General features: G+C 42.7%; 2 protein-coding genes across 3 annotated transcripts in view; both read right to left on the bottom strand.

Annotated features, from left to right (window-relative positions):
• Positions 1-706: 706 nt before the first annotated feature.
• Positions 707-3132, bottom strand: zp3d.1 (zona pellucida glycoprotein 3d tandem duplicate 1). The gene is made up of 8 exons (XM_030783188.1): positions 2683-3132; positions 2483-2595; positions 2306-2409; positions 2053-2227; positions 1870-1981; positions 1703-1791; positions 1536-1606; positions 707-1317 (listed from the first exon to the last, which is right to left on the bottom strand). The coding sequence occupies exons 1-8, from the start codon at positions 3130-3132 to the stop codon at positions 707-709; spliced, it is 1725 nt and encodes a 574-aa protein (XP_030639048.1).
• Positions 3133-7804: 4672 nt separating this feature from the next.
• dyrk1b (dual-specificity tyrosine-(Y)-phosphorylation regulated kinase 1B) overlaps positions 7805-12304 on the bottom strand; it is a 36240-nt gene continuing 31740 nt past the window's right edge. For both annotated transcript variants that reach the window (XM_030781392.1, XM_030781391.1), the window contains exons 7-11: positions 11389-11535; positions 10821-10961; positions 9396-9699; positions 8942-9045; positions 7805-8665 (exon numbers count right to left, since the gene is read on the bottom strand). In XM_030781392.1, coding sequence (XP_030637252.1) covers positions 7907-8665; positions 8942-9045; positions 9396-9699; positions 10821-10961; positions 11389-11535 — 1455 coding nt within the window. In that variant the 3' untranslated portion in view covers positions 7805-7906. The remainder of the gene's footprint in view (positions 8666-8941; positions 9046-9395; positions 9700-10820; positions 10962-11388; positions 11536-12304) is intronic.

The following is a 12304-nucleotide window of genomic DNA, read 5'->3' as shown; positions in this document are numbered from 1 at the left end:
ATTACTTTCTGCACATACATTTCTGCTTCAGTTTTTTTTTTTTTTGAACTACTAACCATACAGGCAGTGCCTTGTTGACTATGGACCGGGTAGAAATGGATTAGTTACCTGAAGAGTTACATAGAGTTTTGTAAGCAGTGAGGTAATAAAGCCTACTAGACCTGTGTATCTCACATTAAAGGTGTTTGGGGGGGTCATCCTATCACAATGTTCTTATTCAGTTTCATCTTGCTGTAAAAAGATCTAAGTGAAATGAGTCAACTGCCAGTGAACAAAAACTTATGTACTTTCACATTGGTCTTAAACAATTATATGCAGATTGCCACCTAGGTTGACATTTGTGGTTGAGAGTGCAATACAGTAAGACAGTGGACAGTAAAGATCCTTGTAACAAGGCTGATCATTGAGCAGTAACCATCATACCAGACAATTGGGAAAATGTGGTTATCATTGCATGCTTAATAAAGTAGGTGACACTTTCATAAGGCAACTTTAATAACTTGACAGATTTTTCCATTGAAGAGATTCCAAGAGCTTCAGATACATGGAGAACATGGCCTAGGGAATAAAATGGTTACATGTTAATGGAAGTAACAACATGGATGAGTTCAAATTTGATGCAAGACTTGTCTTACCCTGAGGCAGCAAAAACATCAGAGACTACTCGCAATTCATGCATTTGACACTTGATGGAGGATGAATACCTTTATACTTCCTTCAAGTCTAGATCTTGGTCGTCCTCTCCCCGTACAATGGGCACACCTTGAGCATTCACAAATGTTGACTTGTCCATCTTCATAACCTCTGATTCCAGCTTATGCACAGGTGTGTTACTTCCAAAAATTCTCTCGACCACATCACCTTCATCTGTTCCACTATCTGCCACTAAGGTTAAACTCTGGTCCTCCTTGAAAATATTCATGCTTTTTTTATTCTCATCGGAGGTCCTTGATCTCTCCAAAGACTTGATAACCTCCTTCCAGTCACCTGTATCGGTCGTCTTCACCTTCTCCAGAAACTGTGTCACACCTAGATCCTTGCTCTTTGCATCTCCAGGAAGCGAATTGTCTTCGGCTGTCTTTTTCTGAACTGTTTCCTCAGCAGCGACAATCTCTCTCTCAGACATTTCACCCTCCTTTCTATCTGCCTTATGCTGAGAAACATTTTCTTCATCCGTAACTGAACTACTTCCTTTCTCCATCTGATCGGTCGCTTTAAGTACATGGGGATTCTCTTGTACTCCTCTGACATTCCCTTCCAAACCGTCGAACTTAACTTCTGCTGCGTTGCTCTGTTCGTCATTCATTGCCTCCTGAGCTTGAATGGGACTGAACAATTCCCGGTCAGAAACTCTCCAGGGGCTACTGCTAATCACAGACTTGGTCACAGCAGATGTATCTGCTAGCTCCAATATGAAGGGGGGGGGGGGGGGGGGGGGGGGGGGACAGGCAGGAGGCACAACAGATTATATATGAAATTTGAAATTGTGGATGTCAACGATGAAAATGATCATCTTTATTGTAGGCCACACTCACAAAACTCTTCAAGTTCACATTTGGAATCACAACAGGAACAGACGTAATCAGTCCTGTAGAGCTCTTCCCACCTAAAAAGACAGATAAGCAGAGGTAATTACTCTGTCCCACTCTTTGTTCAAGCATCCATAAAGCCTGAATGTAAAACAAAATTGGCAAACCTTTACCTGCTTGTGGTTCTATTATAGGTACAGGACTTGGCTGTAGCCTTGGTAACAGAACTCCCAACAGACATTGTGCAGTGTAGGTAAAAAAGCTGTTGAATGATATGGAGTAACTTTAAAAATGATCTCACGCTGATATTTTGAAATTTTACTTCATAAATCTTATTCACCTCTGCTGAAATTTCTTGAAACAAAAAAGCCTCTACTGAAAATCGAAGGACGTTCTGCTGCCTCTGTTTGAACTGAGATCGACTTCCTTTTCGCATGCTGTCCACCATACACCTAAAGGTGCATTCAAACCATTGAAAATATTCAAATGAGAAATCCGTCAACTGATGTTCAAATGTTATTACCCAAAGTTGTTGATGACTTCTAGGCATGGTGTAGAATTGGGCTCCTCGGACGCCGTAACAAAACAAGAGTCGATGAAAACCCTTTCATCCTTGGCAACATGACTTGCGACTGCTTCGAAGTTTATGGGCTCGCCAAGCACAAAGCTCTCGTTTGACGCGGGACTCCCCCACTGGGCTGAATTTAGTATATAGATTTCTTTCTATGAATCTGGAAACAGAATAACGCCGGGGAAATGTGAAATAGTTAACCTACCGTTGCGCACGTAGAGCGAGAACACGCGCTTTCCCCTCAGAGTTCTCCAGAACGTGCTCTCCTGCACCACCGGCACATACCCAATTTTGTAGGAATAGTGAAATCTGAAGAAAAGAGTTCATATTTTCTTGAATCCTGCACATTTCTGATCTTGAACATTTCTAACGGGCCATTTACCTGTTGTAAAGACACTTAAAGTGGAGGTTTAGAGGCACGGCCCTGATGATATCTCCTTGAGGCTCTGGTTTATAGCTAACTGTATTGGAATACACAAGCAGGCCATTCATCGTCTGCAAGATAGTGGAAATTAAAGTACCCATACAATGAACACTTGCATACTTGACAAATTCATAGATGAATACTCATCATAATCTCACCGTGAATGAACCACCACATTCACCAAGGTTATAGCGGAAATAGAAAAAATTCTTAGTAGAGCGGGTGACGGGGCATGTTCCGAGATAAAACAAGGAGGACAGAGCACTAAAACCAATCGACGTCCTGTAAATACGCACAGAAACGTCACTGTATCCACACCAGACTTCTACGCCGTGTGAGTTACGCACGGGAGCTATTTGGACAGACTGATGGTGCGCGGCAGGGAACAAAAGATTAGTCAAAAATGAGGGGAATGCTCTTTTCCCAGCGACAGGTCTAAACAATTCAGAATCAGCCAAGGGAGCTGCAACGTGTTGGAACATGGGAAGGGCATAGTACGGCGCCACATCTTGTGGGTAGCTTGAAACCTTGTCCTGCGTCCCCGGCCCGAGCGCTCCACTGTATGGGAGATTCAGCTCCGGGGTTATAAGGTAAGTGTCGACACGCATAAATAAACTAAAAAAATACACTGACAAGGAAAAAGCCCAGCCCATGTGTACCATGTCTGTTGTGACCAGATCGCCGAAACAGAAAACTTTTAAAGCAATCAATGGAAAACCACCTCGAAGACAAGTTGAACAATCCAGTCTCGTGCTCTGGAGTGACTTAAGTACACGAGTAGCACCGCAATCACCTGTCGCAGTGATGACGTACCATTACACGTCTGTCCAATTAACAAGTAGGAACAAGAGCCCGTTTCACTTAACAGTAGCAGTTTTCCTAGTAAGATAAAATGTGCTCAATTTGCCCAGCAGATGGCAGTGGTGAGTGATTCCCCAAACTCATTTTATGCCATCGTCTAGTACAACAGCACCACCACGCTCTTTCCAGGCAAATAAGAACTGTTTAAATGTTCAAAAATACAGCAGTTATCAATAAGGTGGTGTTGATGCACTTCTTAATACCAACCCACTCCTGAGGCTCTGTAAAAGACACTGAGAAACATTAACTCGATTTCACGTTCAACGACTCCTATATCACTCCTGAATAAGGTTACCTCAACTTTAGAAATAGGACAGGATTTCCAGTCATAATCATAAAAACCATCTACACAAAGCTTCTATTTCAAGAACGGGGTAACCCTCGCTCTTCGCTACTTATAACTTCTAAACCGTAGACTTTCAAACAAATTTCAAAGAGAAGACTCGGCCAAGACTTTATTATAAAATAACTATAATTATTTGACGCTCAGGTACTACATGTGCGAGAAGGGGATAGGAATAGCAGCTAATGGGTTTCAACAAGACTGATTAAATTATGTATACTGCTAATCTGAACACCATACCTTTTAACCATCTGGTTTACCAGAGGCCAGCATCTAAAAAGATATGGCCACTGTTCCAATACACTTAGGAGCAGTGAAGTGTTGGTTGCCACTTGAAAAGTTATCACTGTCTTCGGTCTGTGGAGAAAGTGATAAATCACTATATGGTTTTAGTATTCAAAATGGATTACCTTGAATCAATCTTATTGTTGTGGACCAGTGGCAACATCAGCTTACATATAACCTGAGTTGTGTCATCTTAGATAAAATGGGTTGAAACACACAATGCCACCAGAGAATCAATGACAATCTGATGACGTATCTAATGCTATAGGTTCAATCAAATATTTGATTGATTATAGAGACCAATCCAAAGCACAATCACAGCATCTTCTCCCTAACTGTTGTCTGAATACTGAATGCACAAAGGCAGGACTGTTGCAATGATCAAACTAAGCAACTCAAAATACCTCAGTTATTGTCTTTTTGGTGTGTAGAAATTATGTCTGTCCACAACTCCTGAACCTTATCTCCAGAATACGACTACTTTAACCCAACAATACCACACTTCTTTCAAACCAATCATTAGTGCTGACAATTATCAAGCCCTTGACTATCCTGTAACATTTGGGTCAGTGTTGGGATAAGTATTTCTCCATTCCACTCCTGGGGACCAGTACTGTTGTAACACTGCAATAACACACCTGGTTTAAAGTCTCAGCCCGACATGCTTATGGAGGGCTTTAGTAGAAATGTGCTGTCCATTAGGACTGAAAAAACATCCCAAAAAACATAAACAAAACACCCCTGTGCACTAAGCGTATAATTTTCACTGACAGCACAAGGCTCTACAGATGAGAATGTTAAGGGTTTTAAAGTAGATTCTTTAATAACTACGCTGAGATTAATTTATCTTGTGCTTGATCTTAATTGTAATAAGAGATGATGCTATTTTTTTTTTTTTTTTATAAAAGGCAGTCCATGCCTCATAGAGGGCTGTAATTGTATTGCAGGACTGTTCTGAAGAAGAACACATATACTGTACCTTAGCTGAGCTGTATCGTAGTGTAGCACCTCACAAATGTACTTACAATGTTTGGGGTATGTGACGCTGCATTGTGTGATATTTATATTGTGATAAACTCCTGGTCAACATAACAAGATTTAGAGGTTCTACAGAGGCATCTTCCTCTTTAATAGAAAAACCAAAACTGACGATGTGATAATACTGTAGACATGTTTTCATGAAGGATGATGTTGGAAAAAAATACAAAGTAAAGAAGCCAGCAAGGCCAATTACAAGTTTTAACTGGGTCTTAATAACATAAAGGACAGCAGGCATCACCGATCTAAGAATGAGACGGTTCCCAGGTCCTGTTGCCTGTAGGTCGCAGGTTAGAATCCCAAGGTGTGACGAGTAGCTTTTTTTTAGAGAGACATTTCACCCTAACATTGCTTTAACGTTAAATGGACGATGCATAAATGTTATATACACAAATTACAATGGATGAGAAATGTCACCAGTTAAGTAAATATATGGCATTGGTCAGTCATACTGAAGCTTTCTTCAAATATGAAGCTCTTACATGGTTTGAATCATAGTGGATTTCTACACAATTTTTATGAGGCTTGAATTTTCTGATATACATACATAATTATTCTTGTTCAAACAACTTTTTTTCCTCTCATTCTCTGAAATTCTGTCCAGTGGCTGACCAATAAATCTAGGCACTTGTTTAATACCATGTTACCGTTACATAATATAAATGTCAAACTTTCACCTGTACCAAGAAAGAAAGCAAACAAAAAACAGCAGAAAACAGGTTCATTTTTTTCTCTTTTTTTCTTGTTAAATAGTAATAAATACATGAGATGCAGTGGTTTATTTTTTTTTTTCCATTTTTTGAAGCAGGAGGGTTAAAAAGTTTATTTATTTATTCATTTATTTATTTATTTATCTGTCTGTTTTCTTTAGCAGCAATCCGAACATGGTTGAGAGTGGAGATAGCAGCCGAGAGAGAAGTAGTTCACTTTTTGACTTGATGGCAAACAGCACTCACAGAGTGTTGTGAAGGAGGAAGGGGGAGAAAAAAAGACAGGAGAGAAAGGAGGGAGAGAGAGAGAAAGGAGAGAGGGAGAGAGAGAGGCAGGTAATGAAGTTAGAGTGGAAGGGGGCGCAGTAAGGAGGGCATGAAAGTGTCCCCTCTTATATATATATATATATATATATATATATATATGTACTCCCTTCTCCTGCTTAACGTTGCCCCCTCCACTTCCTTCAAAAACAGAAACACGGGGCCGAGAGAAAAAAAGTGAAGAGCTACTGAGAGAGAGAGAGAAGGAGAGAGAGAGAGAGAGAAGGAGAGAGTGAGAGCTAGATTTGGCTTAGCATATTCAGAGTTAACACAATGTGTTAAGTTTTCATTGTTTTTCTGTTCAAAACAAAAGTGAGTAAGAAAGGAGAGCGAGAGAAGACAGAGTAAAAGAAAGAGAGAGAGAGAGAGAGAGAGAGAGAGAGACAGAGAGAGAGAGAGAGTCTGGTGAGATGGTGAAGTAGAAGGCAGACTATTTTTTTTTTTAAACAAACAACAGGGAAGCATTTTGGTTTTCCTTCTGGCAGAATGTTTTGTTGTTTTTTTTCATATTCCTGTTATCACCTCCTCCTTTTTTTTTTTTCTGTGAAGTTTAGTTAGGTCCCCCCTCTCCTCTTCAAAGCGGCTCACGTCGGCAAATGGTTCAGCCTCCTCCTCATGTTTTTCTCACTGTGGTGACTACGGTTTTTTGTCATTTGCTTTATTTTATTTGTATGATTTGTTTCATAGTTTGAGATATATAAGCCAGTGTGTCAAGCGAGATAAGATTGGAAACATTTAAAAAAAAAAAAAAAAAAAAAAGAAAAGAAAAAAAAAAAAAGAAAAGGAAAAATGTAACAAAAGTGTTTGTGTTAAAAGGGGTGGGATACACTAAACTGAAAAAAAAAACCAAAAACAAAACAAAACAAAAAAACAACTTATCCCAGTTTGTTTGCTCACTTGTTTCTGTGTATGCATAAGTGTCATCTGTCCATCAGGAAATAAAAAAACCCCTGTATAAATAAAAACTGAAACGACAAATAAATAAACCCAGAGAAAAATACCCATCTCTCAATTTAGCTCTCTTCCCCACGCCTTAGCCTCCCTCCTTCTGTAGTGATTCTTAATAAATTAAAAATGTACAATTACGGTGCTAGACTTCAAAAAACGAAACAAAAACAAAGAAAATGGTTTTTTTTTTTTAAAAATTAAAAGAAAAAAAAAAAAAAGCATAAGGATACTCTCTCACTTGCTGCCTTCCTTCTGACCAAAACATTCCACTTTTCAGTTCAATACTCTCCCTTTGCAACTTCTGTTTTAAAAAAAAAGAAACAACCCAAAACAAAACAAAAAAAAAAAATCTCGCTGCAAACTTGTCCTGAAATCACATAAAATCAAATAACAGTATAATAATAATAATATTAATAATAATAATAATAATAATAAAAACAAACTTTCTGAAACTTTCTGTTCCAACTACGTTAACCCCTGCTCCTCTCCTTCAATCGAAGAAAAAAAAAAGAAGGAAAAAAAAAAAAACTAAAAAATGGATAAAAATGGTTTCAAATCTTCCCCCTCTCACCCTCCCTCGACCTTCTCCCCATGCAAAACGGAAAAAAAAAACCAAAACGAAAAAACAAAACAAAAAAAATCCTTTGATATTTCACAAGTTTTACTCAGTAATTCTGACGTGTGGCCATATGTGTTTGTCAAACTCGAAAGAGTGTGTGTGTGTGAGTGTGTGTGTGTCTGTCTGCGTTTCTGTGTATGTGTGTGTGTGTGTGTGTGGTATGTGTACTACATGTATGTATGCGGTGTTTTCTCATCGTTATGTTATCGTTAAAATTTTTTTTTGTATGGCTTTTGGAATTTGTTCAAGATTTATCAAGAGTTGGCTGCATTCTGACCGCCGCCACCTCCGCTGCCGCATACTCCCATCATGGCGGACTCTTCCGAATCCGGCCGCCCCCCACCACCCCCAACCCCCCTGGGCGGGGCCCCCCCAGTAAGCATCCCGCTCCCCACCCCCACGCTTCCCTGGGGTGGGTTGTTATTGTTGTTACTGCCGGGGTAACACGGTGGGATGTATCCCAAGCCAGAGGCAGCGACCATGCTGTCCTGAGAGGCCGGGGCCTGGGCCAGCTGTTGCTGGGAGCCGGCAGAGGGCGGCTGGGGGGCCATGACCGTCCTAGTCCGAAAGGCAGAGAGGCCCAGGTGGAGGTTGGAGGAGCCATACTGACTGGAGTCCAAGCTCGACGGGGGCGGCTGCATGATGGAAGACTGACCCAGGTGGTGGTGGTGGGTGAGGCTGAGCTCGATGCTGTCCTGCATCTGTGGAGAGGAGATGGGCATCAGCGACTGGCCCTGCTGGCCCTGGGAGGCCTGACCCTGTGGCTGGTTCTGCTGCTGCTGCTGCTGCTGACGGAGCTGCCTGCCGTTACTGTGGTGACTGCCGTAGATGGGGTGGGGGTGATGCGGCTCCATCATGCCCCCCACGTTGCCCAGGAAGTGGCGAGAGTGCTGGGTGGCAGCCGGCTTGTGCAGCAGCAGCTGGGGGTAAGGAGGATCACTGCCACTGTTGGACAGCTGGCCAATGCCTCCCTCCCCTCCCGGCCAGATGCGTAACTGTTGTTGAGATGGAGCCTGATTGGATAGAGAGAAGGAGATAGGAGGAGTGAATGAAAGAGAAAGAGAATGAAGAAAGCACAGCGACTCGGTGATGCTTATCTTTAAGGACCCCCCCCCCCCCCAAAGTTCAGTTACTGGGCTGAACCTGATAACCTGTTTACAACAGAAGAAACGGAATCTCACAATATAAGTTTACTCACTAAATCGTGACGTAAAGTCCTCAACCTAATCTGGGTCACATGAGCTGTTGTCACATAAGAGCACGTTCATGGAGAATGAACGCTAACTCACCTGTGGACTCTGCATCTCGTAGTCCGTGTGCGTGACCGCACTGTTGTAGTATCGGTTACTGTACCGGTAATTCCGGTTGTCATTGGAAGAACCGCTAGATCCACCTGAGTCAAGAGGAACCAACAGATGCCATGTCACAGATGGGTTTTCTTGTGTTCAAGCCTCACAGAATCAATACCAATATTTCATAAATCTCTAAATCAGACTGTCCAAGGCACACAATCATTAGGGCATGGAGTCTGCAGCTCAGTACCATAAACTGCAAGCACAACACCACATTATTCATATGTTTGCTTGACAACGCACTGATTCATTTTTCAGGCTGGCCAATCACTCTGATAACCAACAACTCACATATAACATTCCCCACAATGATTTTTTCCCCCCGCCCCTGTTACTTATATGCAGGTCATGTTTACGGTGGTGTCACATGGGCTTTACATCTCCCCCGTACCGGAGCTGGAGACCGAGCTGGTGGTGGAGGTGGAGTGACTGTGGTCCATGGCCGGGCTGGTGGAGGTGGAACTGCTGGTGTTGGTGCCCTCGTCTGTCGTCTTCTTGAAGAAGTTGTGCTGCAGAGCGTAGAAGGGCGTGATGCGTGTCTTGGGGTCGTAGTCCAGCATACGCAGGATCAGGTCCTTGAACTTCAGGTAGTCACACGGGGCGTGTCCCTGTTCTCCAGACCGCCTTCCGCCAGGGCCACCTGTTTCCACCCCCAGGATCTCGTGTAGCCGACGTGTGGCGGGGGGCTTGTACTCCTGGAGTGAGGGACAGAGGGGGATGGAAAGAAGGAGAGAAAGATCAGCGTGTGATTCAGTTCATCTCATGAGTCCATCTTAAGTCACTGTTATAACTAAAATATATTAGTTTGTCATCTAATTCAGTCAAAGCAAATTTAACTATTAAGAAAAATATTTTCTGGCTGAAGCTTAAATCTTAAAGAATGTCGGGTCTTCATCACAAAAATTTACATTTACATGTACATTTGACTTTGAGGAAAAGATGAGGGAAAGTGAATGAAACAGAGTTGAGGTGGAAGGATTGTGATGAAGTTCAGGGAAAGACAGAATAACAAGAAACTTGTGAATTCCTGTACCCACTTTGTTCTGAAGACTCAGGTACACACCGTTAAGACTGTGGAGCAGTGCTGCTGCCACAGATGTATACCGTGTGTCGTTTTGTTGTTGATTTGTGTACGAGAGTCACAGTTGGCTACCTTATCCTTTTGAAGTAAGTGAATCTGAGTCTGATCTGCACGCTTACCTCCCTCACCTCTACGTCTGTGTCTGATCTTCGTGTGCTGCTTCTTTACCTTGTTTTACCTCCGCTATCTAAATTGCTTACAGTTTTCTCATTGACCGAGGGTGGTTACTGGCTGTGCGTTTAAGTGCTTCCATGTGTCTGTGTCCATGTGTGTCTGGAGTCACTAAGAACAAAGTTAGGTTAAGGGTAAACAAACACTGTAAACAGAAGAGCGTTCCGGAGAAGCTATTTTAGGATGCTTGTGAACGATGATGATGGTGATGAAGTTCCAGGATTCCACCCGCCTCCCCAGGGTAGGTAAAAGGGGATAAGGTTGAGAAGGGAGGAGATGAACTGCTCCAGCTTAAACAGCTCTGAGCAATCAGTGTGGCTACGTCCGCCCCCCCCCCCCCCCCCCGAGTCATGTTTTCAAAACTCAAACCCAGCTTCTCTTCCTCCTGCAAACACACTCTTACTCTCCTCCGTTTTCATCCACGCTCTCTCTCTCTCTCTCTCTGGGACAAGGGGAGGGTTTTGGTACTGGAGGGTGTGATGGGGAGGACAGGGGGACTCTGGGATGAGGTCAAAGGGTAAGTAGAAGCAGAGTATTACTCACGGAGGCTGAAGGATAAAGTACCTTCTTTATGTCCTTGTTCTTCTTGACGGTCCAGAGGCCGTCGGACAGCTTGTCAAAGTACTTTCGGGCTTTGGGGGCCTGGTCCAGCATATGGTTTGGAGGGACCCCCAGAACCTCCACTATCTTATTCATCTGGTCCACCTAAAAAAAAAAAAAAAGAAAAAAAAAAAAAAAAAAGGGGGGAACAGGGTGTGAGGGTTACATCTGAAAAGGGACAATGATAGTACAAGGAGCAAAAGTGTGATGTTTAGCTGGCTGGGGCCTGTACAGCATCATTGACTCTTGTAACGTTTTTTTTTACCCCCCCCCCCCAAAGATTACAAAAATAACAATTTATTGTTCAAAACTGGAAAGTTAAGTCCTCACCTGAACTTGTATTTGTCATTTGACACCACAATGACTGAACTGCCTTTCTGCTTAACATTTCAGTTAGAATTTTACTTCTACTGTGTATACTTCCCTGCACCTCATAAGATCCATTTACAAGTGTCAGGGAAATGTGTCACCCACTAGAGTTTTTTTTTTTTTTTTACAGCAATGTGCCTCTGTGTTTGCCAAGACTTCGTACCTCATTTGAGCCGCTGAACAGAGGCTCGCCCGTGTGCATCTCGACCAGGATGCAGCCCAGGGACCACATGTCAATGGCCAGGTCATATGGCATACCCAGCAAGACCTCCGGAGAACGGTAGAACCGACTCTGAATATACTGGTAAATCTGGGGGAGCGAGAGAAATGACACAGAGAGGGAGAACGGGAAAAGCAAGAGTAAAGAAAATGAAGGATATGGAAAAGAAGTGAGAAGAAACAAAAAGAGAGAAAAAAAATGTCGTTCATTGATTCAACCATTCCGAATAAGTCTGATTTACAGACATCCTACACCCAGAGAGTGGCTGTTGCATGCAGTTACAGAGAATGTCCACTTGAGGGCAGCAGAAGCTGTGTCTTACTGCATTTAAGAGGGTGCAGCACAGCCTCTGGGATTCTATTCTTGAGCCCTTCAGTAAAGCACATTTTCTCATCTAAGGGAGAGTCCTTTAGAATGTGCTCAGAATGCCAATGCGTTTCATTCCAGGGGAAAACCTCCCAGTCTTGTTTAATTTCTGAATGTATGTCAAATGAACTATGAAATCTAGCGCTCATTTAGAGCCACTGATACAGCTTCTCTGATATCCCTATCTCCTAGTCCTCTCATGTTGTGCCAGCTGCTGGTGACACAAAGAATATGGGTGTGGACTTATGGGGACTGTGCTTGCTTTGCTTAGCAATGACCTACTCTCAATCTCTCCAAATTTGATATCCCTCAAAAAAAAAATCAAGGTCAAACTGAAAGACCCCCTCCCCGCGCCTTTTTCACACCACCCCTCTCTTATCAATCCTCAAACGTGATCCCTGAAACTCTTGACGGCGTTTGCACTGTAATGAGGTCTGTTTGCAGGGGCTGCAGGGGGGGCCACGGGGGTGGGGTTGGGTGGGGTGGGGTTGAG

Source organism: Chanos chanos, chromosome 8, assembly GCF_902362185.1.
Source record: "Chanos chanos chromosome 8, fChaCha1.1, whole genome shotgun sequence".
Classification (NCBI taxonomy): domain Eukaryota; kingdom Metazoa; phylum Chordata; class Actinopteri; order Gonorynchiformes; family Chanidae; genus Chanos; species Chanos chanos.
This window is presented reverse-complemented; position numbering and strand designations above follow the sequence as displayed.

What these genes read in the sequence shown, in the direction of transcription:
- zp3d.1 (XM_030783188.1), bottom strand. Translation starts at nt 3,132, where the DNA reads ATGCGTGTCGACACTTACCTTATAACCCCGGAGCTGAATCTCCCATAC. An exon ending in TTTAAGTGTCTTTACAACAG is followed by an intron (nt 2,410 to 2,482) that starts GTAAATGGCCCG and finishes TCTTTTCTTCAG; the next exon opens with ATTTCACTATTCCTACAAAA. An exon ending in GAAGTCATCAACAACTTTGG is followed by an intron (nt 1,982 to 2,052) that starts GTAATAACATTT and finishes ATGCACCTTTAG; the next exon opens with GTGTATGGTGGACAGCATGC.